At 35.6% G+C, this 27,723-nt stretch overlaps 1 protein-coding gene across 1 annotated transcript; it reads left to right on the forward strand.

The window, feature by feature from the left end:
- Positions 1-439: 439 nt before the first annotated feature.
- Positions 440-27,723, forward strand: LOC130049712 (multiple epidermal growth factor-like domains protein 10). Its single transcript, XM_056147656.1, has 10 exons — positions 440-663; positions 3,721-3,951; positions 14,422-14,673; positions 14,838-14,975; positions 15,533-15,670; positions 16,060-16,200; positions 20,223-20,360; positions 24,292-24,432; positions 26,285-26,419; positions 27,701-27,723. The coding sequence occupies exons 1-10, from the start codon at positions 561-563 to the stop codon at positions 27,721-27,723; spliced, it is 1,440 nt and encodes a 479-aa protein (XP_056003631.1). The 5' UTR covers positions 440-560.

A 27,723-nucleotide genomic window follows, 5' to 3' on the forward strand; every position in this document is an offset into this window, starting at 1 on the left:
GTAGTTAAACAGGTAGTGACAGTGTTAAAACAGTTAGTGATAGTTCCATGGCCAAATACTCGGCATCAGGTGTAAATGTCACGGGTCCTCGGAGATGATCTTTGAAAACAGATGACCCGTGCCACAGTAGGTGTGGCACGCTAAAGAACCCCCACTGTTCAATGGCTGTAAGCGCCGAGCATAGGCCTAAATTTGAAGCCATTCACCGGTCTTAGTGAATATAAGTGAATATTAGTGAAAAATTATCGAACGAGACGTTAAGCAAGAATCACTCAATCAACCTTCGCAAAATGCTCGACAATTCTTTCGGATATGACCTTAAAAACTTCGGTCCCGCACCACGACAGGCGTCGATACGATAAATAACATTGAAGGCTAAACATGTCAATATTTATGGTACTTCACATACAGCTGGTGACGTCTCAATATGAGTGCAAAATTATCAACGGGGCTTAAACAATCACAAAGGTTATAAATACCATGGGCAATATATTAAGTAATGCTTCACCCTTATCATCGCAAGAAGGAACATTACAGATTATATACATGTACGTATCGGTATGCGAATTGAAAGACGTCATTTTCGACCACAAAGAGGAAGTGCTGCAATGATTTTCATCGCCGTCCAGTTACTACAGCTTCTGACAATTGTTGTGGCTTATGGTAAGATCTTCAATGGGATTTAGGTGTAAACTAGTGTTCCTTTTATTTGAGAAGAAATTGAAAATTTCATATATAGAGCGGTTTTTGTCTTTGGTACTTGAGGAATGTAGTCATTTTGTTAAAGTTTTTTTTTTTTTTTTAAATCTTCAGAATTATGAAATCGAACGAAAAATATGGGTATTGTTTATTGATGAGCGACGTAGCATTGTATTTGACATTTTGAATTTTATATTTAACCGATTCAAATAAATACTTGTTATTCGTCCGTCTTTAAACAGGCGGTAATTCGGTTTGTGCTAGCTCGTCTGTCTATCTGTCCGTATGTTAGCGTTCCCATGTGCGGGTCATAGTGAGAGACCTAGCTCTATTTTACTTGGTCAGCTAATGTAGCTCTAGGAAAAGATGCGCAGTGTTTCCAAAGTAGGCAATATTGGTAGACCATGGGTATATATACGCAAATTGGGCGTGGATAATGAAAGGTGCCGATAACGAACAGTGATCAATCTCATAATTCATATAAGCAATACGAAATAGAGTTGGACAAACACAGACCCCTGGGAACATCAGAGGTGGGATCTGGTGCCCAGAAGGAGTGAATACTCCATGTCGACAAGTCAAATTGATGACTAGAAACGAGACTGTTAATATCTACTTTCAAGAAAATATCAAAGTATGAAGCAGAAGGGGGCGACTCTGTGGTGTCTTTCATTTCGAGTTCACATGGAGATATCGAAAAGACATATAAATGAAAATTATCATTGTTAATAAATGATACGTCGTCGATATATCTTAATGTCGAGTTGAATGCCACTGCAAGATATTTTTCTTCTTCTCATGTAAGAGTTTTTGAATAAATTCTGCTTCATGGGCATCTTAAAACAAATCAGCTAACAAAGGAGCACAATTCGTGCCCATGCAAATTCCAATAAACTGTTGGAAGACCTGATCACTACGAAGGTATTGCCAATGATGAACTTCGGAGTACTTGTGCGTGGAATAAAGTGATGTTTAACAAAGTCATTGTTGGATGACTGATCACAAGATATGAATATTTCCGTTTGTCATTTTTGTTTACGAAGTATATGTCTTTGACGTGAAAAAGTCTATTATTTAATTTATCATGAAGAATGGTCGTGTAAAGTGTTGATAAATCGTGCGTTTTGATGTTGTTGATTTGAGAAAAACTATTTTTTTTAGAATCCACATTTGATTTACACTACTTCTGACATATGTAGTCCCACAGTAAGTTTGAAGTTAATAGATAGTATGTCGTCAATACATCTAAATGTCGATTTCAAGGCAATACCAAGACATTTTTTTCATGTAGAAATTTGTTTTAAAAAATCGTTTTTTTTAAGAATATAAAAACAGGTCAGCTAATAAAGGAGCATAATGCATGCCCTTGGGAATTCAAACATACTATTGAACGACCTGATCACCAAACACTGCAAAGATATTGTCAATGACGAACACCAGAATGTATTTTACTTCAACTTCAGAGTACTTATAGTAAAATACATGCTGGTGTTCGTCATTGACAATATCTTCGTAGTGTTACTTCAACTTCAGAGTACTTGATGGGGCCTTCATGGCGGAGTGGTTAGAGCATCGTGCTCAAAATCACACGGCCTCTCACCTCTGTTGGTACGTATTCAAATCTCGCTCGCGCCGGAAAGTGAAAGTTTCCCAGTTTATTTTCGGAAGGTCTGTGGTCTCTTCCCAGGTACATTGTATCTGGGTTTTCTCTTCCACCAATAAAAACTGGGCGCCACCAGATAACTGAAAAATTGTTGAGTGTGGCGGAAAATATTAATCAATCAATCAATCAAAGTACTTGTATTAGGAATCGGAGTTGTGTTTAAGAAAGTAATCCTCTGGATGACTAATCAGTAGATATGAAATTTCCGTTTTCCATATTTGTTGAAGAGGCAACTGCTTATGATGTCAAAACGTTTACCCTTAATTCATCGTGATGATATATTGCACATTGTGAGGCTTTGGTTTGGCAAACGTGGTCAGTTCATGCATTTTGAGGGATGCACGACCAAATGTAGGTCACCGTGGCGTCATATTGGAATGTTATCTATATACGTGTACAAATAAGGTCATTAAGCTTGTGAAATATCTGAAGCAGTGACTGTTATTTCTCCAATACCCGAAATTAGAATTGAAACTGAACATTGGAGAAAATCACATAGGTCTATATGTGTGGCGTAAAGATCAGTTTCATGTTCTTGGTGCGAATCTACAGGAAATGAACCTGATGAATGCCAATGGAAACAGCAATGCACAAACATATGTCAAAGTAATTGATATTGAACTGTGCCCAGCTGTGCCCATACTTTATTTACGCCAGAGAGAGATAGTCCTTAAAAGAAATGTAAAATAAAATATTCGTAGAGGCGTGTTATTGTAAGCGAATCATCGAACACCGATAATGTTAATTCTTGGGCATTAAATCTCCTGTTTAGAAAATGCGCGGGTAGATCATACAATGCAGTCATCCCTATATACTACACACAAAATATGTACCGACCATTTCATCAATGAATGACTAAACGTGTACTACATGTAGCAGAGTGGTACGTAACGAAACAATATGTAATATACAATTACATGAATCATTTAATGATTAGGAAATAAAATATATTGATGATTAGAAAGTCAATGCTTTGGTTTTGGATCCGCCATATTTTAATAATGGTACGAGCCGCTGCTGTGCCGTGGTAGCTATTCTGTGACGATATTTTTTTCACAGATCTTTTGCTCAAAATTGATTAGTTATATGGATACTAATTAATTTTGTTAATTTTGTGACCATGATCGAATTATTGAAACTACAACTCTGACACATTCTGGATTAATAAATCTGAATTATTTAAAAGACGGAGTTCTACACAGGTAGTTGTTCTAATGAAAAGTATGAGGATAACGAGAAGTGATCATTTAATCAATCCTGTAAAGAATTCAAAACAGGATTTTTGAAATATCCACACTTAACAAATTCCTGGTATGTAAATAATATGTGGACATTTTCTCCATTGTATCATTCAATAGAAAATCTAGCACTACGGAAACCTGCATGGCAGCAACATAATTTTAATGGTCAAGAAGTAAACTGGGGAGCAGCAAAGGCTGTGGACGGACTGTATACTGACCGCTCAGCAGGAGGAAACCAATGTACTATATCTAACACGGGTCAAACAACAGCGACGTGGAGAGTGGATCTGAAGAGTTTAGTCAGCATCAGTCACATTAACATCTACTACAGGACAGATGGTCAACCGAGTAAGTACCCCTGTCAACCGATCACACCCGCCGTGAGTAGCAACCACCACCCATTTTTTTTTAAATTACCCCAAAGAAATAAAAAGCAGGGGTAATTACCAATTTGAGTATGTTGAATCCAAATCCGAATTCCTTTTACTCCACTTTCTTATAGAAAATGAGGTATAGTGTCTTAAACATCCCTACCGTCAGGTTGTCAAAAGCGGAAAATGTTTCATTTCACATCAAAAAGTGACCCAACTTTATTTCTTGAAACATCATTACCCAAAACAATAAAAACGAGGTGTGATTACCAATTTTGAGTATGCTGAATCTAAATCTGAATTCCTTTTACTCCAATTTCTTACATAAAATGAGGTATATTGTCTTAAACACCCCTACTGTCGGGGGGGGGGGGGGTGTGAATTGCACCATTATCAGAATTGACCGAAACACTGGTCTCTCTGGTCAGTCTGGGGGCTGAGTTGCATCAGAACTAACAGAAGCAGAACTCTCTGACCAGTCTGGGGGCTGAGTGGTATCAGAATCTGTCTGATAATGAATGGTTGAAATGTTTATTATTTATTCATTTTTTTTATTTTTTGAGAATTCAGAAATTTAAAAACTGGATGATCAGATTTTTTTGTAACACCAATAATGTCCTTTTATTGCAATGACCCTTCAAGTACAAACCATGATATCAAAAAAATGAAATGAAAAGGTAGATATGTAAATATTTGTCTGTAAGTTACTTTAAGTCACTAAGTGTAACTAGTGACAGTGCAACTTGCAGGTGAATATATTGTATCATATGTCGCTTATGACCCCTTTTAAATTTCCCTTGCCTTGTAATTAATATTGTTTAAAAATTGGCGTAATTCAGTGAGGAAGAAATGTCACTACCATATTTTGAATTTCCTCTAGACTATATCAATTTAAATACCGCACTACTATCAGTCCCAGATTGACACTGGTAGAGGTATGGGGACCTGGTCTGTGAGTGTGATGAAAAAGATTCCAATGAAAATATTCACTCATCATTCAGAAATACATGTGATATATAAACATTGTATTATTGTATACTTCCGGTACGTTGTGTGTACGTTAATAATGGGTGTTATCTTTCCTTGGATATTGAAATCAATCAAATACTATATGAACACGGGAAATTACCGTCCATGTTTGACCTTAGTATACTTTATTTATGCATAGAATTTATCAATATGTCACTCTTTGGTGCGTATTTCAGCGTTAAGTCAATGTTTACATATATTCGCTCTGCTCAACCGCTTCGATTTCTAAGGGATTTTCTGGAATGTGCCTAATCACGTGAGATACGCTAAATATAGCTATTTTAGATCCGAACGATCAACTTCGCATCATTCGTAGGCTCTAGATTTATCCATACCAGCCCGTTAAAAACAAGGTGGAACCTCATCCCACGTTTCCTGTAGAAACAAAAATAGAACATGGCGCGCCACCTAGCGAGCGCGGTTGTTGCTACGGCGTGAGCCCTATATCTTGATCAGGTAAACGGAGTTATTCGTAGTCAAAATCATTATGCGAACGAAGAATGGCCTAACAATCGGTATGGAATACGTCAGGCAGAATATATATTCTGCCTATTCGTTCGCAGATAGTATAACCATGATAATGTTCATGTATAAAACTTCACAAAGATGTCAGCGGTATTCAGTAGACTATGTTCCTTTCGAAGTGTTGCTAGTTGAAACCATGTACAAGTATGCATGTGAGTTTGGTAGACGACTGAAACAAAGAAACATGTTCAAATTACTAATTAATTCACAAATCATATTATAGTAGCTATTGGATGCAAGGTGACGATAACGAACAGTGATCAATCTCGTAACTCCTACAAGCAATACACAATAGATAGTTGGGCAAACACGGACCCCTGGACACACCAGAGGTGGGATCAGGTGCCTAGGAGGAGTAAGCATCCCCTGTCGACCGGTCACACCCGCCGTGAGCCCTATATCCTGATCAGGTAAACGGAATTATCCGCAGTCAAAAATCAATGTGCCAGAATACAATGAAACGTATGATAAATTGGTAATTATAATAATAAAGTCTGAAGAACTATCAAAAAGTACCAATATGAGTCCAAAATATGTATTTATAACACAAATGGCTCTCCAAAGAAAAAATGTTATAACCCTACTTTTATGCATATAAAGTTTATGACAATAGTGGTTTTCCATACTATTAGGAATGACTGAGAGCTTTAACGATACAGTCTAAATTCCTATTTGTAGCAAATAATAAGCATTGTCATGATATATAACAATAAATATGCACAAATATCACAAAAAAACTTACATTCTGTGCCTGCATACGGATGAAAATCTGAAGAGCTCAGAGAGAACGATGAGTGGTGTGGGTCACATCCAAAACAAGTAAAAGGAAGTAAGGTACATTAACTCTTTTACACAAGAAAGATAACTAATTTACATTATCAGGCAAAATAACTCTTGTAGATGTAAAGGAAAATAACTGTAGGGAAAACGTATATGTAGCTTAAAAAAAAATGAAAATACAAAACATTACAATATGACTCAATAATAGGTTGTATTGGCAAACTAGATTGCTAGAACGACCATACAATTTGCGAAATACTTTCTTTAAACGAGTTCGTTCAAACCCTGCAACATTAACTTGTTTTTATTGTATCTTGATTAACATCTCTATTCACTATGGGCTTCAAATTTCGGCATTTGTTCGACGCTCACGGTCATTCAGCAGTGAGGGTTCTTTAGCGTGCCACCCTACTGTGTGTGTGTGTGTGTATCCGTTTTCAAGATCATCGTGTAGGACCGGTGACATTCATACCTGATGCCGAGTGTTTGACAATGGAACTAGCACTATCGGTTTTAACGACAAAGTCGTTCGCGGCCGGGATTCGAACCCCGCATTCTGCATGCGGAGCGAAATATTTAACTTCTAGACCATCGCGACGGTTCCTATATGTAACGATGATCATGTGTAATACATTACATCATAAAGTTGGTATTTTCTCCGATTGATGTATGTTTCCTTATAGATCCAAACTAGGTGTCTGAAAGAAGATGATCTAGAGTGGACTTGATTCTGTTACTTGTACTAAGGCAACCTAAAATAAGTTTATATAAGACATTTAACAATGTACATGTAACAAGTCGCCAATTTTTTTGTAAATTGTCTAGGGTTTTTACCTTTAGGCTAACCTGAAATAATCCCCACTTGCTCAGAAACGGTAAGTTCATTAATAGAATTGAACAAGTTTTTCAGATATATCCTTAAAAAATAGGGGGGGGGGGTCAACATTATATCCATCACGAGCTCCAAATTTATTGTTAACATGTTTTATACTTCAAACATCTGTTTTGTCTGTTCTTTCAAGAGATTCTGAAATATATTTGTCCTATTTTGGAACATAATTCTGAATTACTTTGTTAAGATCTAAATCTGAAAGTTCTGAATCTTTATTCGTAGATCTATACAAGTACATATGCAGAGTTTGGTAAATAAATACATTAAGTATATCCACCTGGTCATAAATCATACGATTTCCTTCAACTTCTAATTCTTAAGTTTTATTCAAATAATTTCGTGTTTCCATATTGCAGAAATATATTGTGGGTTTAAGTGGTGGGTTTTCTCCTTCCTATTTCCATCTAGCTATAGATTTTATAACATGACCTTTCATTTTTTTTTTCTTTTCTCAAGTTTTCTAAACGTAACCCTTTTTCTTCATTAAAGGGAAAGGCAACCCAAACGATTTTTACATGATAAATGATAGGATTAATAATATGATAAAGATTTGTCATACAATTATATTGATATATGGCCTATATAAGCTTCAGTATACTGATTTGAAAACGTCAAAAATTGAAATTCCCGCTATCTTTAGAGGTTGCCATGATGTGTAACTCTTTTGTATTTAAGACCACAAAATTCAATGATTTTGACGTCACACCGTCTGTTCCTGTTTTGATGAGATTCTAAGATCATCCACAGGTGCATGTGTTCAGGACCCCCCCCCCCCCCCCCCCCTTCCTCTCTGAATAAGCTACATGAGTTGATTTAATTATTTTTTGTTCTTGAAAATATTTCTAATGCATGTCAACAACGTCCTGCATACCGATCAAGTCCAACATTATTCAGAATAAGCCCTTCAAAAAGAAATACCTTCACTGGTTATTATAACAGAACTTATAACCAATGAGGGTATATATATATATATATATATATATTTTAAAAGGGCTTATTTTAAATTACATGTATTTTGGACTTTATGGATATGCAAGACGTTGGCATGCATTAGAAATATTTTCAACAAAAAATCAATTAAACCAACTCGTGTAGCTTATTCGGAGGGGGGGGGGGTGTTGTTGTCCTGAACTCACCTGTGAGATCATCAAAGATATGCATTCCTTTCTTTTCAGAGGAAATCCTCTGATTTGCTCAATTTTTGAAAAAAATTAAACTCTCTGGGTTTGATCTAAAGTGGCAGAAAATGATATTTTCCGAAGTAGGGTGAGGTGTTTTCCTCCCTTTATGACCTTTGGTTTCTGAGAAATTCAGTCACATCCCTGTGTCTTGTTTACAGTGCTGCTGATGAAATAAACCGGAATAGAAGGTGTGACGTAATAAATTAAACTTCAATGGCCATTCTCTTAGCGGCTGGTAATTTAAAATACATGATAAATTAATATTGATTTAATTGTTAAGCAAGGATTTTTGTTGTTAAAAACTGTAAATTACGATATCAGTAAGTAATACTTTATTCATAAAAGCAACTATGTGGTTAGGGTTGCCTTTTTCTTTAAGATGCAAGTCGATTTTGTCCTCAGGTTCTAAGTGACATTTATTATTTTTTTCTTTATTTTTATTTATTTATTTATTTATTTATTTTTTTTGTGGGACGAGTATGAAATAATGAAACCATTTAATTCCATAAGTAAAACCCCCAATAGCATACTATCATCAATATATCTTGTGTTATCCGTGTCACTTTTAATATACTGTCTGCATACTTTTTGAAGAGTTTTTCTTTTTACTTTCTGTACATATTCGTTTTCTGAAAGAAGACTATTATAGAATTTTCAAAATCCACATCCGCTTTTAAAAGAGTTAAATTTTAATTCTACAACAACTATGGGGTGATGTGATCTATAACCAGGTTTGATTATGTATGTTTCCATTAGCAGAAATTCTCAAGATTAAAATGAACTCTACATGACCCTATTCCAATGGTGGTTTTTTTTATTTCATGTACATGTATAAACCCTTCTATCAGGATTCAAATATCTAAATTAATCTAGAAGTTGCAAGTCATCTATAATTTCGGATATTTTCTCCCTCGCTTTTGGATTATTTATTGAAATATAATTAATTGTATCAATGTCTGGGATTAGCGGAATTCCCTAAAAATATAAAATATTAGACTACATAACCTTAGATACCAAATTTCTTATTTTTTAGATACTCAGTTTCGATATTTTTATTGTTAAATATTTCTGGAACTATGTTTCTTTAAATACACTGTAAATTCATGGTTTATACGAAATAACACATGGTGCTTAATCTGAAGTCGACTGACTTAAATCATAAATAATTCTATAAGTATATTACAAAAAGCATCAAATAAAAGAATATAGGGGATATTAGAACTATTAGACGATCATTTCAGCTTAGTTTTAGAAGATAATTAAACACAGCACTGCTAATGAAGCTGTGACTCGGTTGACAATGAATTTCTTGGGATATTATTCTGCAATGTTATGTCCAACTACATGTACTACTGAATATCACACACTATTAGATATGTAAGGGCTGACCCAGAAATTGTTCAACGAAGGCTGTGACACGTTTGTACATTTTCACTGAAAATGAAAGTTGAAAAGCCCAGCATAGCAAACTAATTTGTTAAATAATGGGTGTGTTCAACATAAAGCATGTTCTAACCCCTTGTAAAATACTACAGAAGGAATCTCAAACGTTTAAATGACGTCTCTCTAAAATGTACATGTGATCAGTTTTATAATGGAAGGGTGAATATAACGATCAACAGCATGACTATAATAATATGATAATGTCACCCGTTTTGTAACTTTTCACTACTAAATAATGAACCGGGTACATTGTATATATCTGGCTAAGTATTGTACACCTTCTTGTATGTAGATCAAAGCGCACTGAAATGTACTGATGAACTGGATATCATATAAAGTGTCAATGTCGTACATATTATAGTGCATTTTCCTTTTAGAAATCAAATACTTCAGTTACCATCGTTACTGTTTGTGTGACGATGCCATTTATTTAATTTATTCTTTAAATGGCACTGATACTGTGGTATATGAATAAAAACACAGTACTTTTAAAAAAAAAATTACATATCATTTTGGCGACGATTTTATATTCTATGCATTCGATATCAAATATTGTATGTAGATAGGTAACGACATTGTCGTACACACTTTATCAAGATGTTAAAAGCTTTCTTAAAACTAAAAACAAAAACATATAATTTTGCAGAATAATTAAGAATCTGATGTTGATCATCAAAGTTATTAAAATCGTGATGTCATCTAATCCGTTCGCTGTAGACGCTGATTCACAATGCAAGAATGGAGGTGTAGATAATACCACCTTCACACTCACGGATTTTTCTAACGAGTCCTTACGGATCTCCGACTTGTAGTCAATCGCAAGCATTCGTACGTAAATCACTCGTCGGTATCCTTTAATAACTCGTCACAACCCGCACACACTCGTAAGGATCCGTGAAAGTAGGGGCAAAGTTTTTGACATGTCAAAAAAAAAAAAAAAAAATCACGATTGTTCACGGATTTCATTTTCAGTAAATAACCCGTAAATAACTTGTAACAATCCGTAAGTATCGTAATCTGGTCGCAAGAACACGTAAACAGCTCGTAAGAAACCGTAAAACACTCGTAAAAAAGTTTTGTTAACGAATATTTGTTGTTAGTTTATGATATGTTACGGATAGTTTACGAGTTGTTTACGGATTATTACGAATGTCTAAGTAATATTTACGATTTCATTCACGTCGGGTTACAATCGCTTTACGGATTATTCAGAGTCATTACGAGCGCTTTACGTATATACACGATTACTTTACGAGTATATACTTAAACTTTACCATAAATACCACCTTCACACATGCGGGTTTTTCGTACAAGTCCTTACGGATCTCCGACTCGTAGTCAATCGCAAGCATTCGTAAATCACTGGTCGGTATCCGTTTCTAAAACGCAACATTCCGTGTACTTTTACGAATTTGTGGAATACGTAAGGATCCGTAAGAAAAATCCGTGAATGTGAAGGTACCATAAAGCAAATACCACCTCCATAGTCACGAATTTTTCTTACGAGTCCTTACGGACCTTCGACTCGTAGCCAATCGCAAGCATTCGTTACTAACTCGTAACAGCCCACACACACTCGTAAGGATCCGTGAAATTAGGGGTAATTGTTTGCATGTCTAGAAAAATTTCACGATTGTCCACGGATTTCATTTTCCGTAAATAGCCCGTAAATAACTTGTAACATTTTGTAGGTATATTTGGATATTTCAAAGGATTCTAAAATATTCATCTAAAATTTGAATTAATATCTGGATGAAAGTGATTTGATATGAAAATAACTATATTTAAGAAAATATTAATATTTGTTTCATATATGGATTATTCCTTGCGGTTACGTTAATTAGATTATGTGTCACGACGTGTCAAGTCACAACTTGAAAATATCTGTCTTTGGTTATAACGTTAACGGTCTGTGATCAATTAAAAAGATTTTAGAAATATGTTTTTATAATTTGTAAATATATTTTGGAAGAGAAATTCAACATGGGATCTAGTTAATAGTCAAAGATACAGTGGTACATGTATCGATTACAATGAAAATTTGACTTTCAGAATCTTACAGAAAGTTGAGATATTCATTGAATGAAAGTCATTTAAGAATATATTTTAAGTAATATACACCTCGTACAAATCATTTACGGAATGTGCAAATCGAAATGTCATCGCGACAAAACAATTGAGGTGGTTCCTTTAAGATTGGTGTGTTTTGGGGACAATCTACAGGGTCAGCATTGAATGCAGCACCTTGCCATAATCGTATTATGTTAATTGAAATTGAATGACTATTTCAAAATCAATCATCCGTATTCAATTAACAAAATTTAAGAAATTTTATAAATTTTAATTAATGTGCATCTCTTGAAAACGTGTTTTCTTTAATTCAAAATATATGCAATTTGATGATTACAAAATTCCAACAAAAATGTCAATTTGTATTGTCACAGACGGGAAATATGTGCTAGTAATCTGTTAATATAGGAAAATAAAATATTAAATATAGTCATTCTTTCCCCCTTTCTTATTCTTTACCTATTCGTATCCGATTAGTAGCTGTCAATATCCATCTGATTGTGCCTCTTGTAATATATACATGTAATTATAACATTTCATAACATATCAAAATGTACCTCTATACATAATCAATGCATTCTAACATTTTCTGAATTGATCTAAATACGAAATATTTTCAAATTCAATCTTAAATATCACTGTGTTGTATAATTGTATCACAACAATAGTAAGTTATTTAGTTATAAAACCGATACTTCATTTGCTATACCTGTATATAAAAGTAAGTACTAGCATATGGAAGTAATATTTCGGTGTAACAGCGGGTGACGTGCTAGTTGTTAATCGCGCATACATATGTACCACATTATATAATATAACTATTCTTTTTTATTGTCATCATTTCAGATTAGTTTACAATAAGTGCATGACAAATTGCCGAAAATCAGAAGATGAGCGAAAACATTTTGAAGAGTTCTGGCATTATACACTTACTTTTAGAATACTGATAATATATTACTGGTGGTTTAAAGCACAACAGTTAATTTAGACTAATTCCTATTACGTCGCAAGTTTATTGTAGCCATTACCTAGATATAATGTCTCAGGAGAAATGTTTAATTCGTTTTCTGCTGTAAAACTGTAAAACCCCTGGAATATCAATTTTATATTTTTTTTTTCATCAAAACTTACTCTAACGTAAGATATATTATATCGATGTTCTGACGTTGCGTTTTAACGTCATTTTGACGTAACCAAAATTGACACCAAATAGCGTGCGCGACATCATAGCGATTTAGAGCAGGGAGGCCTCTATCAAAAATTGTAAGTTCCATGATGCCTTTGGTAGAGGTGCTTACTCCAGGACGTGACCAAACACGGTATATATGGTGTATGTGTAGAACATTTAAATGATATCCTTTTTTAATCCTACTGATACTAAATTGAAACTAAATGTATAATCAGAAGGAGAAGATATACCAAATTTGCAAATCCCATGATATCAGGTGATAAGGAGTTTAGTTCCTGGGGGCTTAATTATCATAAGGAGTATTGTATTTATGATTTAAAAGACTTCTTGGAGTTTGCTGAAAAGGTACAATAACTAAATTCAGATCCAAGTCTGAAGAGAAGCAGAAAAGGATGTACCAAAATTGTGAATTTCGCTACTCTAGGGTTTTGACTCAAATTAATCATATCGTGTTAATGCTACATATACTATGTAAAGTTTTTCATCAGTATAAGCACATTCATGGACATTCCAGTCTTGTACTATACTGTTGCTGAATATTAGAATGTAGCCTAGATAGGTAGTGCAGAATTTTTCCCCTTGATTCCATAGCCTTGAGCTAGTGATCGATACTTTTAACTAATAACCATATGACCAATAAGGTTTGAGAATCTTTTCTTATGACACCCCGTCAGCTTTTCTGATTAGACTTTACCTTCCTAATTCCTTTATATTTCACTGAGATGGGACCTGTCATTTGCGTCGTAGTGAATCATAACAAGAATTATATCGGTTATCGTTACTGATACGATCAGGTGATCAAAGGGGGTCTTCTTTAGTATATTGAATATTCCTAAATTCGTCAAATTATTATCGATTTGGGTAACAAAATAACCGACACATTTGTGGAGCTTCACTTTTACTAACTTTACATAGTTTGTTTAACGTTACCATTGCTGCACGGAGATTTGTTCCGTTCCATCAGGCGATTGCTCACTTTGTGATAACACGAAGTCACTATCAGACTGCTAAAGAAGATTTAACATGATTCCACTTACAAATGTAAGGTTCTATCCAATGGTTCCTCCAAAACTTGCAACGTTTTGTTCGATTGTAGTTAGCATTATCATCAACATTATCAGATGTTTGTGCATTCAAGAGATATGTATTTCTTTCTTGTTTCAAACTTGTTCACCTTGCAATGAATAGCAAATTATGTAATATATTGAGGAAAATGTGGCATCTTGGTGATATATTAAATCAAGTGATTTTAGATCCCTACGCAAATCAATTTGCTGGTTGTGTCCTCTCCGCGTGTAAATATACATATCACTTATTTAAGGTCAATTTTATCTGCAGGCCCCGGTCCGTATTATCATCGATTTGCTGGGTTCTCCCTTTACGTGTCCAACACCACGTCAAAGGATGACGGTCATCTTTGTTTCCATGAGATGCAGACTGTGGACGGTACACCAGTAGAGAACCAGACAATAAGATGTTCTGTTCATGGACGATATGTGATATACTACAACGAACGGAAATCGGGTGTCTCCTATCCTAGTTATTACTCACAATACGCATTCAATAATCTTTGTGAGTTGCAAGTTGAAGGTAAGTTTAGAATAGTTACCTGACTTGTTTTCATTAACTTATTTGATTATGATCACTATTTGAATTATTGTATTAGGGCACAATGAAAGGCAAAGATATCGAACAGTGGTCACTTTCACAAATGAGCCAATGAAGTCTTGAATATTTCCCTTTCATTGATACAGGATGCCCTGACCCAACATTTTATGGAGTGAACTGTGACCAACCGTGTCCCGACGGATGTCAAGAGAAACGGTGTGACGTCAAGACGGGCCACTGTTTGGGGTGTAGACCGGGTTATCAAGGTCTCCGTTGTAGTCTGGGTGTGTACATTGTTTATCGCTGAACTTCATTGTGTTCTGGTGCACTAACTTACATATTTAGTGGTCGCATAGCATTTGCATTTAGCAGCAGAGATAATTTGTTTTCTAACGGCGGTGATTATTATTATTATCATGTTTATTCAGGCAAAGGATCAGATAAATTACAAATCATAATCATATAGATTGTAAAATACATTAATATTGTCAATTACGGATAACAGATGAATTTTTGGCACAAGTCCTAAGATGTTATAAGTTGATTATAAATTACGTGTGACTAAGACAGCATATAGAAAAATAAGATTGAACATTAGATTATTTTCGTAGCCCAAATTTATTAAAATTATGTATATTGTTTCATTAAATATTGATACAAAATACTTTTAAAAATGTATGATTAAAAACCGGCGGTGATGTTAGCTTATTCGTTTTTTCTTACATTCACAAAACATAAGATAATCTCTTCTATAGAATGTGACCAACAAACATACGGACTGGAGTGTATACATTAGGTTCTTTATTATAATAAGAGTACAACTTTTGGGACACCATTACAGTGTGTGGTGTACAGACATACGGGCTGGGGTGCTCTTCCTCATGTGGTAACTGTAGTGATGGAGAGACCTGTCACCATGTCAACGGCACATGTCTAAATGGATGTAACGAGGGAGTAGAGGGAGAGAAATGTCAGACACGTGAGTGTTTTAGTAACAAAATGTAAGTTTTAAAATGGAGAGTTATTATTTTCATAATTCACATTATCTCAACAAGAGTGAAACTACTCACGCGTCAGTCTGCTCTCGAAGGCGGATTAGTATTCATTTCAATCCATTACCTAACTCATGTCTAATATTATTTTCCAAATCCCTGTCAAGATATCTTTTTCTGGTTCAAATATATACAAAAATACTATTAAACAGGACATGTGTGTAGTTGTCCTATCCGCAAAGAAACATCCCATTTGAAAACGTTACCACTTATAATTTCGCATGACCCATTTCGACAATCTTTGCTGCATATCCGTCGACTACACCAGAGTGTGCAATATGACACACGCTATCCATCGACAAATATATTTCGACAGAATGTCAACCAGGGTATTATGGAAAAGACTGTGAGGCGTTATGCAGTGACAACTGTAATGTGACCAATCGATGTAACCGATTTACAGGGGATTGTGATGGAGGTTGTAAACCGGGATGGCAGGGAACACGGTGTTACGACAGTACGTATGTATATAAATATATTAATTACACTTAGCACCTTCGCCGTGTAGTTTGGCTCTGCTCTTCAGAGAGTAACAAATTTTACAAAAACAGTACAATGTACTTGTTATGACATTGTAGTTAAGACATCGTTATCGTGTCGTCACAAAAACAGCATACTAAATTGGCGCAAGTTAAAGTCAATAAAGCGCTAAAAATAAAGCAATGACTTGAAATATAGCAGTTATAATAATTATAAATATTTAAAAACAGGAGATTCATTTACTTTAAAATGTGACAAAACGTTTACTATGCATACTAATATGTCGTGCAAATCCAGAAATTTAATATATTGCATGATTTGTACTTCCTGCGGAGAAAACGATATAGGACAGACCTAAACCAAAGTATCCGACCGTGTGAGCGTCCACAAACAACAAATACGGGGTCAGTCCGTCAGGAATACACACTGCAGTGAACATTTCCATTGATGCGCCAATGGAAACTTTTTAATATTTCCGTTTTATAAAGTTTTGGAAAATAATGAACACTGACGGAGAGCAAAAGAGGACTATTTTGTAAAGTTATTCAAACCTAAATTGACTAAATTAATTGCAAATATTTGTCAGTTCTTTCCCCTATTTCATACATAGGTGGCACAAGACTCGTTTACGTCCTTGTTGACTTCCGCTGTACATAAGATTTATGAGAGAGTGTAAGGTTTTTGTTATGTAAACAGGGAGCGGGGGTAGAATTCCCGAGAACTGAAGCTTTTTAAAAAAACAATTGGTTCATTGTCATCAAATGTGACAGCGACAACGATCGTTTTAAGTTCCACTCAGTGCCGTGCGCTAGAAACACCAGTCTTCAGTTAAGTCCGACTTCACAGATATCAGATGACAACTTTGTTGCATAAAGTATTTACGGTGGGTTAAACATTTGCTCTGTAGATCGTAATATTCTGCATTAATATTTTATGCTGAAATTGTATTTATCCTTAGTGATACAGTCATCAATGATCTTATAAGTATATGACTCTCACCCCCCCCCCCTTTATAAGATTAGATCTATAATCGAACAGGGGAAATTTGAGTAATCAATATATAAACGAAGTATGGTACAAAAATATATATAAGATGTCATTTGAAAATTAATTTTAGAGCTAACCAAGGTCGTCAAAATATGAATGAACGCGATTGCTAACAGCTAGAAAATATGCGATTCAATTATCTGGACGCTTCATTTATGCGGACGATTTTGCTGGGAACCAAAGTGTCCGGATTAACGAGGCTCCACTGTATATACATGTACCTTCTCTATCGTGAATTTTATCTTATAAAGAGAAGTTATACATATATACATTCACTATTACTACACATTTTAACAGCTTAATAATAGAAATTCAGAGATATATGGATATATTTAATAATTGATAGTCTTAATCATCGAGAGAGAGAGAGAGGGGGGGGGGGGGGGGGTCCGCATCTTATTGTTTTAAACATATGCAATTCAACAACTTATAAAGAATTATGATGTATTGTATATTATATATTCAACATAAACTACTGTTTAAGCATGTAAACTTAATCACGAAGTAGTTGATAGTGAAACACGTTCAATGTGTATTAGATGTTTTTATTTAATCGATGTGACAGAGAAAATTCGGTTGCAGCTGAAACTCTCAACGTGCTTTCCTTTCCGCCCAGAGAGTCTTGCATTGCGTTTTTTAAGTTGGCAGTGAGGTACTACTAACCGTAAACCGCCTTCGTTACTAAATATTCAACAGCTTTCAAATCTAAACCTGTCCTTTCAACGCTCTCTTAAAATTGAGGTTACAAACGCCTTCGACGTTAACGGATCGTGCACCACCTGTAATGAAGGGCGAGTAATTTAAAGTTTTATTTGCCATTATTATAACTTGGATGTTATATTTCAAGTCATTGCTTTATCTTGGCGCCTTACTGACTTTAACTTGCGCCAATTTAATATGCTGTCTTTGTGATGTCACGATAACGACGTCTTAACTACAATGTCATAACAAGTACATTGTACTGTTTTTGTAAAATTTGTTACACTCTGAAGATCGAGCTACACGGCGAGAGCGAGACGTGTAATTAATTAAATGTGGATCATATGTACTTAGCCATGGATATATATTTTTTTCTGTTTATTGTCTATAGGTACCATGACCATTTTGTGCAATTCTAATATATATATATATATATATATATATATATATATATATATATATATATAATGATGTTGCTGCGGGATTTGTACAATTTTGCGTTCTAATGATACAAATATAAAGAGCATCCCCTCGTGATATGAAAAAATATATATTTGAATTCATATTGAAGCATAAAAGTACAATGAAGATAGAAGTCTTTTGGGAAAATCAGGACAGAATAGTAGATGTGTTATGTATTTTCAAAGTAAATATTCGTTGTATAGTATATACTCTCTTTCTCAGAAGATAATAAGTTTTTGTAACATAGAGTCACACATAAAATCACAGAAATAGATATAAACTTTTGTTTGCATTAAAAGGTAAATGGTCTGTGTATATCGCGGTGTTCTAAAAATAAAATCATTGTTTTAAGAAATGTTGTCAAATGATTTTTGTTTAGATTTCAAAACGTAAAATAATAAACAAAGGCTCAAAACATATTTACGTTAACAGTTAATGATACGACAAGTTACACGCAACCTTTATAACAAAGACATTGTCAAAATTACGGAGTTTACGTGTTTAATGTCCATTTGTGATCTGTTTAGTCATGTTCAATTTTAAGTCGGAAATGATACGCAAAGTCTAAAGATTTATTCACAATAACATTAAATAAAATGCGAAAATACACACGCACAAATTTAGCTCAACAAATTACGTTCGTTGTATCAAAAGTCGCATGTCATACGGAAAGCACAAGTCATTATGTATTGTTAACTTCCACATAAATTCAGTCTTGTTATGAATAAAACATCCTATCAATGCCCTTGAATGGTTCATTGCCAAAGTATGCAAATTGTGATCATCATCAGCTTTATGGTTCCCTTTCAATCTTGCCCAAAAGCTTTCACACAACGAAAACGCACATACATATACATATTTCCGACGCTGTATCCCCTTCAAAAACTAGTTGTGCGATGGGACAACTTAAAGGAAAGTGCTTATTTTGATAAATGACTTCATGCAAGGTGAAGATAACGAACAGTGATCAATCTCATAACTCCTACAAGCAATACAAAATAGATAGTTGGGCAAACACGGACCTCTGGACACACCAGAGGTGTGATCAGGTGCCTAGGAGGAGTAAGCATCCCCTGTTGACCGGTCACACCCGCCGTGAGCCCCATATCCTGATGTAATGTATGTTATATGAACACTGACAGACTATTACCTGTACTACGGAATTTGCGAAAGGCTGACTTTAAACGAGAGAAATGAAATAAACCTCAGTAATATGAACTGATTTGTCAGTAGTCAACATCGATTTAAACATTTAGTATACTAGAACATGCTCTCGTAAATCAAATCAGACGAGAGCCATCAATATCATATGCAGGTGATAATGGCATATTTCATCATAAATTGAGTTGTTAGTTTGCCGCTAATATATATCTACTACTATCCATGTATGAAACAGACGAATAAGACATATGAGTGACAATAGGTATCATCAAAACATAAAACCTCAATATGCATATATATAATACCGAGATGGAGGCCAAAGCAATATTTTGTTTCTTCTCATTTAGGAGTTTTTAAATAGATTTTGCCTCGGATTAAAATGGTTATGTGGAGGTTGAATTTGATCATTTGAGTGGGAAATCCAGCTCATCTTTAAATGGAAGATACTGTTCTTTTAACATTCAGTTATTTTCTGGAAATTAGATGATCAGTGGGACCCAATAATCTACAATGGTAGTAATTACTTCCTGTGGAACCTTCATGTTTATTTCAATTAATTCTATTTATATTGGATTCTTGTATTTTCTCTCATTCACAAACCACCCCATTTTTATATTTTATCTCGTATAGTATGTAACGAACAGAAGTATGGGCCGGAATGTTCTCTGTCGTGTGGTAACTGTAGTGATGGGGAGACATGTCACCATGTCAACGGCACATGTCCACGAGGATGTGATGAGGGCGTGGACGGGGACGAATGTCAGACAGGTGAGTTATCATTTAAACTAAATTTGCCGCTTTGTTCATTTAAATTACCCGGTGTCGAGGTTATAAAGTTTTGAGAAACATTATTGGTGCACCAATACGGACCACGGTAGCTCAGTGATATAACGTTTTCTTCGGAACCGGGAGGTCGTGAGTTCGAGCCCCGCTTGTGCTTGTGCAAACCATAGACGATAAAGTAGGTAGTGATTACCCTTCGCCAAACACACGGCATTCAGAAGTGACAATCACGGGTCTTTAGCTCAAGACCTTAAAAATGGAGATCCCTTGTCGCGGCAGGAGTTTGCACGATTAAGAATCCTCATTGCTACTGCCCTGAGCACTAAGCATACATACAAACAGGCCTAAAGCTGTTGTACTTCATTTACAGCTGGTGGCATCTCAATATGAGTGAAATATGCTCGACAAGACGTAAAAACAATCAATCAATCATTCATTTAACTTTAGACTACCCGATATCGAAGTATAGTCATAGTTTCTAGAAACAATGTTAATTCCAGATTTTTATGGACAATTAAACAATATATTACAGCACCTCACACAGGTATATTTTCATCGTTGATCGTAAACTAAGTATGTTGTCTCCGTTCACACTACGTAAAGCATCTTGGAACTTTATGGTTGGTTGTATATCAGTTTACGTCCCACTCAAAAAGGCACACCCTAATGTATTTATTTCGCATAAACAGATAATTAATATGATGTCTTTAATTCATTCAAACAAAGTTGTAATCGACTATCTAGATAATCAATCGTCATCCACAGGCTTTCATCCCGTGCCGTGTACTTGGCTACACGGGTGCGCCGAGGTGTGACTCATGACTTAGGTTTCATGTATACCATGTCCCGATTTTTTTTAACCGAATACTCGACTATCACTCGATTAAAGCGTCCGAATATTCGACTAGTCTATCCGAGTAAAATTGACATCCCTAATTTTTATGTTCTGATGAACTTTCAACTAGACTTGTCCAATTGAAGTTTATAACGGCATGCATATAAACAGTGTGATTAAAAATTAGAATTCGATAAAATAACAGGTTTGCGATGATATTCTTTAAATCACACAATATTCTTTATCTAAGTTTACGTTATTTGTATAAATATTCTCCGTATAAAATATGAATCCAATTGCATTAATTTTCAATCTCAAGAACGCACAGTCCCCCCCCCCCCCCTCGTAAATCCGCTAATGATTATAACACAGTTGTGGAATCTTTGTGAGAACGACAACAATTGAACTGAATATATCAACGATACAACACTGTCATCCTCATTGCATTTCACAAGCTTACATGCAGTACAAACTGCTTTTTTATACGATGTCGTATTTATTATCAAAATGAATATTCATTGCATCTGCAAATACACGGGGAAATTTAATGAATGAATTTAATAATACCAAGGGATGAATTTTTTTTCCTGTTTAGCCATTCGAATAAATATTGATTTAGTTAACTTTAAAACTACCTAAACAATACAACGACGTCAAAATGACGAACACCGTAAATGCATTTATTTCAGTTCTTTATTCAGAAACCCGTAGAAAGAGAGTATGTAGAGGAAATTGGATAAAATTAATTGTTTTCACTTTTAGAAATCAGATGTTGTAGCCTTTTGACCCCCAAAAGATTATAAAATTTGAGAATAGGGCCATTTTTTCAAGATTTCTGGTTTCATTCCTTTGTACTGAAGCATGAAGGACCAATGAGGCAAATATTGGTTTTTCTAGCTCACCTGAGCTTAAATCTCAACTGAGCTTTTCTGATCGCATGTTATCCATCGTCTGTCCGTCTGTCTGTAATTTTTTACATGTTCAACTTCCTCTCCAGAACCACTGGGCCAATTTTAACCAAACTTGACACAAAGCATCCCTGGTTGAAGGGCTTTCAGGTTTGTTCAAATTAATGGTCATGCCCCCTCCAGAGGGAATAAAATCACAAAATTGCAAAAATAGGGTAGGGTCATTTAAAAATCCTTCTCAAGAACCACTGGGCCAGAAAATCTGAAATTTACAAGACAACTTCCTGACATAATGCAGATTCTATTTTGTTAACATCATGGCCCCCTGAGGTTGGATGGGGCCACAATAGGGGATCAAAATTTTACATACAAATATATAGGAAAAATCGTTAAAAATATTCTACTCAAGAACCTTTGAGCTAGAGAAAAGCTGAGATTTACATGAAAGCTTCCTGACATAATGCAGATTCAAGTTTGTTAAAATCATGGCCCCCTGGGGTAGGATGGGGATCAGAATTTTACATACAAATATATAGGGAACAGAACATCTTGAAAAATCTTCTTCCCAAAAACCACTGAACCATAAAAGCTGATATTTACATGAAAGCTTTCTGACATTGTGCATATTTAAGTTTGTTGAAATCACCCCCCCCCCTCAGGGGGGGGGGGGGGGCACAAGGGGGGGGGGGGGTCAAAGTTTTGCCTTAAAATATATAGGGAAATTCTTTAAAAATCTTCGTCTCAAAAACTGGGCCAGGAAAGTTGAAAATTACATAAAAGCTTCCTGACATAATGCAGATTCAAGTTTGTTAAAATCCTGGCCCCGGGGGTAAGATGGGGCGACAATAGGGGGTACCTTTTTACATAAAAGTATATAAGGAAATCATTAAAATGAAAAGTTTACATTCATATTAAAGCTTCCTGACATAGTTCAGATTCAGTTTTGAGAAGAAAAAAAATCATGGCCTCCAGTAGTAGGTTGGGATCACAATAGGGGTAAAAGTTTTACAAGTGAATATATAAGACAAATCTTTAAATATTAACCAAGGTGACTCAGGTGAGCAATGTGACCCATGAGCCTCTTGTTTCAAGACATGTCCAGACATGTTTTGAGAGTATGTGTATTGTAGACCCTTCTATCCCTCTCCCGTGGGGATCCGTGTTAGAACAGGTCCCCAGTACCCCTTGCTTTTCGTAAGAGACGACTAAATGGGGCGGTCCATCATCGCCACGGTGGTCTAGAGGTAGAGTGTTCATCCCGCCTGCGTGGTTCAAATTCGGACCGCAACAGTCGTTAAAACAGGTAGTGACAGTTTCATTGCCAAACTTTCAGAATAAAGTTGAACCTCACGGGTCCTCGGAGATGATCTACAAACGAATGTCCCGTGTCACAGTAAGTTTGACCGTCACTGCTTAATGGCCGTTAGAGCTGAGCATAGGCCTAAATTTGAGATCAATCACCTGTATTGGTGACGTCTCTATATGGATGACAACAATATCGAGAGAAAGAGAGATGTTAAACAATCAAAATCGAAACCGGATATTATGATAATTTGATCATGTTTATGTAAGTTATTTCATCTTCATAGTTAAACTGAATGGGAATTTGCATAATATAATATGATAAAGTAACATTGCAGTAAAAAATAACATAATATTTATTATGAAATTTCATTCACATGACCAAAAATCTTCGTAGAGGTTAGAGCGTTCGCCCCGCATGCGGAAGGTCGGGGTTCGAATCCCAGCCGCGACAGACCTAAATCGTTAAAACAGGTAGTGACAGTTCCATCGCCAAACGCTCGGCAACAAGAGTAGATGTCACGGGTCCTCGGCGATGACATTAAGCACGATTTCCCGTGTCGCAGTAAGTGTGGCACGCTAAAGAACCCTCACTTCTCAATGGCCGTAAGCGCCGAGCATAGGCATACATTTGAAGCAATTCACCGGTCTTAATGCCGGCTCCACATGAGGGAACATTTCTCGAGAGGGACATTAAACAAGTTACAATCAATCTATCATTCATTCTTTAGAATTATTTTTATCAATGGGTAAATCTTGTGTAATAGAAATGTAATAAACAATCGTACCTCCTATCCATTTATGAGGAGGATGTTTTAGGGACAGACTCGTTGCTATACTATGTAATAAATTTACTTCTCTCCTGAAATAGCGTGCCTACCTGGCTTTTATGGGAAGAACTGTGGACAGAGATGCAGTGAGAACTGTAACGTGACAAACCGCTGTAACATATTCACAGGGGAGTGTGACGGGGGCTGTAAACCAGGATGGAAGACGCCAACATGTCAGCAAGGTAGTTATATTTCGGGGAAATATAGTACTACTTTTGATATGACATGCCTTATAATTTTAAAGTTGATTATTTTTTAATACACGTAAATATTTTGTGGCTTCGACTGCAAAATTGAATCCGACAACTAGTATATTCCGTGTTGAAAGTTTCATGGGAGAAAATTACGAAAACTACATTTGTATTTTTTACTTTCATAATATTTGGAATAGTCGAAGTCTCAAAGGAGTTTTTCTTAATTTTTGTCGCAGTCGTTAATTTTTAAAATGAATTACATCTTCACTGACCCTGTTTAGACAATTGAAATTCGATTTGGGATGAGGGGACCTTAGTCAACATGAGATAAGGACAGACAAAACCTTCAAAGGAGAAACAATTGAGGTTGGTTAGTTGCATACTGTCTAACGTCCCATGCGAGAAGTTTTCACTCATACATGTATGGAGACGTCACCATTGCCAGTGAAGGGCTGCAAAATTTAAGCCTGTTTATGTATTTTTAACTTTTATGTCCGTCGCATGGGACGTTAAAGAGTGCCAAGAATCACACACCCCTTTGCATGCAAAAGATCGTTTCCCTGATTTTCGAAAAAGTACGCTTACTGGGGACCTTCATGGAAACTCAAACACTAACAACCAATCATATTTCAATTAGTTAACCGCCGTAAAATGACTGAAATATTGCCAAAACGGCGTAAATTACTGTAATCAATCAATTGGAGTTGCTTCATACAAATTGTCATGACGTCCTTTACACATTGATTTTAACTACGGATTTGTCCATTTACCTTATCACGATATATGGGTGTTACATAGGCACATCATCCCATCCCTGGTGTATCAAGAGGTCTGTAATTTCCCTACTCTTAATATAGTATTCTTCATTGAAGTTAAAGACCCATCTCATGACCGTACGGTCAATGAAAATGTAGGCGGAGCCTAATCAAATCAGATGTTATTTACCTGGAGTGGTCAGGGTCTACCAAGGTGTTAATTGCTATATCCCATGGCATTCAAAGAAATACACAGAGGCAGAACATGGTAGAAATCTACCTGTCCATGTTTTTTATATAGTTTTGATATACACAGGACCTGTCTCAGGGACCTCTGCAGAGTTTCTGTGGTCATAGTGTTTGAATAATGGTTGTATTCCTAAGGGTAGCTGACACACATTTTACACCCACCCCTCTTTTTCTCTCTCTCTGTCATTGACTCAATGAATAATTTCTGTTATAAATATAGAGGTATCATAAATTGATGACATCAATTATTTCAATAGGTTACAAGTTTTAAAACTTATTGTGCAAATTATTGTTTAATTTCTGATTGTGTTATTTATAATACATGTACAGGTATATAGAGGGGGAAATTAAAATTATATTGAAATTGCATTGTTCAGGGGTCTTTTTAAAAACAATTGAATTACAAGAAAATAGCAGTGGTGGACAGGTCATTTGCTATCAAAACTCAGGTATACTGGGCTTCCTCAAGATCTAAAGAATGCCTATAGATACTGGTTGTTATTGTTATCAAAACACCTCTCTGGGGTAGCCCCAGACCACAGTGTCTGCAGATGTCACTCCACCTGATATCTATTGTTAACTGTTTGATTGGCAGGCAGCTTAAAATTTGGGGGTGTCAACTTAAAATTGGGTCTTTAAGGGATTGATAACAATTTGTTATATTCACTTTTACGTTTTATTGAAGCATGTTCCGACTGTTTAGATTTTAGAAATGTTATGTTTCCCGACAATGTATAACATATAACATAAACGACAGTAAAAGTGCAAAGGTTACATGAATGAATATTGCATTCCATCATTAGCTAGTTGATCGAGTTCCTTATCTTTATTTACAGAAGAGTTATCATCCTGCGCTACATGTACAAGTTCTAAGGATGACAACACCGCCATCATCGTGAGTTTTGTAGGATCTGTTTTCATAGTGCTCATCGGAAGTGTCATCAACTTCCTACTATGGAAGAGAAATCAACGTAAGTATGAAGCATTAAGATATCAGTATATTCAATGAAACATATATATATATACGGATTGTGATTGTTTGTTTCTTCATAGGAGGCGTATTGTCCATAAACATGAAGAAGAACAAACAAACAATGGAGCGAATTTAAAAATAAAACGAAGATAACGAACAGTCTGATCAATATAATACCCATGAAAAATACAACACAAAGAGCAGGGCATACACGAACCCCTTGACGTACCAGAGGTGGGATCAGGTGCATATGAGGAATAAACATTCCCTGCTGACCGGTCACACCCGCCGTGAGCCCGATATCTTCATCAAGTAAATGGAGTAATCCGTAGTCAAACTCAGTCTATAGAGCATTCGGTACGAAACACATCAGACAGCATTAGCCCTGTTAACAGATTGTATATATCTACCATATATTTGCGAATTGCTGACGTTAAGCGATACTACTGAAAAACCCGTAACACCAGCTTATTGGCCTGTTTCGATTTAAAAGATGATCATACGCAGATGCTGACCACGCGTATCGAATTAACTGCACTATTACTCCCCAGAAAACTCGTTCTATATAACCGAGATTATTTTTATGTAAACGAATGTCTCCTCAGCTCCCCAAATTGGAAGTGCTCCAAATTAAACAGCCTTCCCATAAAATACTGCTTGGTATGGAGGGGAAAGCATAAGCAGGAACATATACATTGTGAACGCCGATAAGCCACACAGGAGAAGTGTTCACAAACTATCTTACACACTCCTTCCCTCAGCTTTAGTATAACTTTAAGGATAATACTTAGATCCCCTTGTCCCTACAATATACACATATGTAAATGACATTGAAGCATTGTAAAAAGAAATTCAAGTCTATCGGGTATGCTATATAAGAGAAGTGTTCACGGGCTATTTTAACATCCTTTACCCATCTCAGATCCCCCATAACTTATAGGAAAATAATTAAACCCCCCGCACCTACAATATGAACATCTACAAAAGGCAATGAAGCATTGTACAAAGTTTCAAGTCTATCCGAGAAATCATATAGGAGGAGAAGCGTTCACAAAATTTTGTGACAGACAGACGGACGGACAGAAAGTACAAACGCATTATCTCTCCCCTGAAAGAGGGGAGAAATGATTACCTTCAATATGTGAATTCACTTTCCCCATTCACCCACCTTACAAATCCTATGTACTGATATATAATACTTAAACTTTGTATGAATCATACGTGGATGATATAGACTGTCTAATACACATGATTTGTTTTTATTTTATTATTATTTCAGTCGAAAACGTAAAGAAAGGGTAA

This window comes from Ostrea edulis, chromosome 8 (genome assembly GCF_947568905.1).
Source record: "Ostrea edulis chromosome 8, xbOstEdul1.1, whole genome shotgun sequence".
NCBI classification, from domain to species: domain Eukaryota; kingdom Metazoa; phylum Mollusca; class Bivalvia; order Ostreida; family Ostreidae; genus Ostrea; species Ostrea edulis.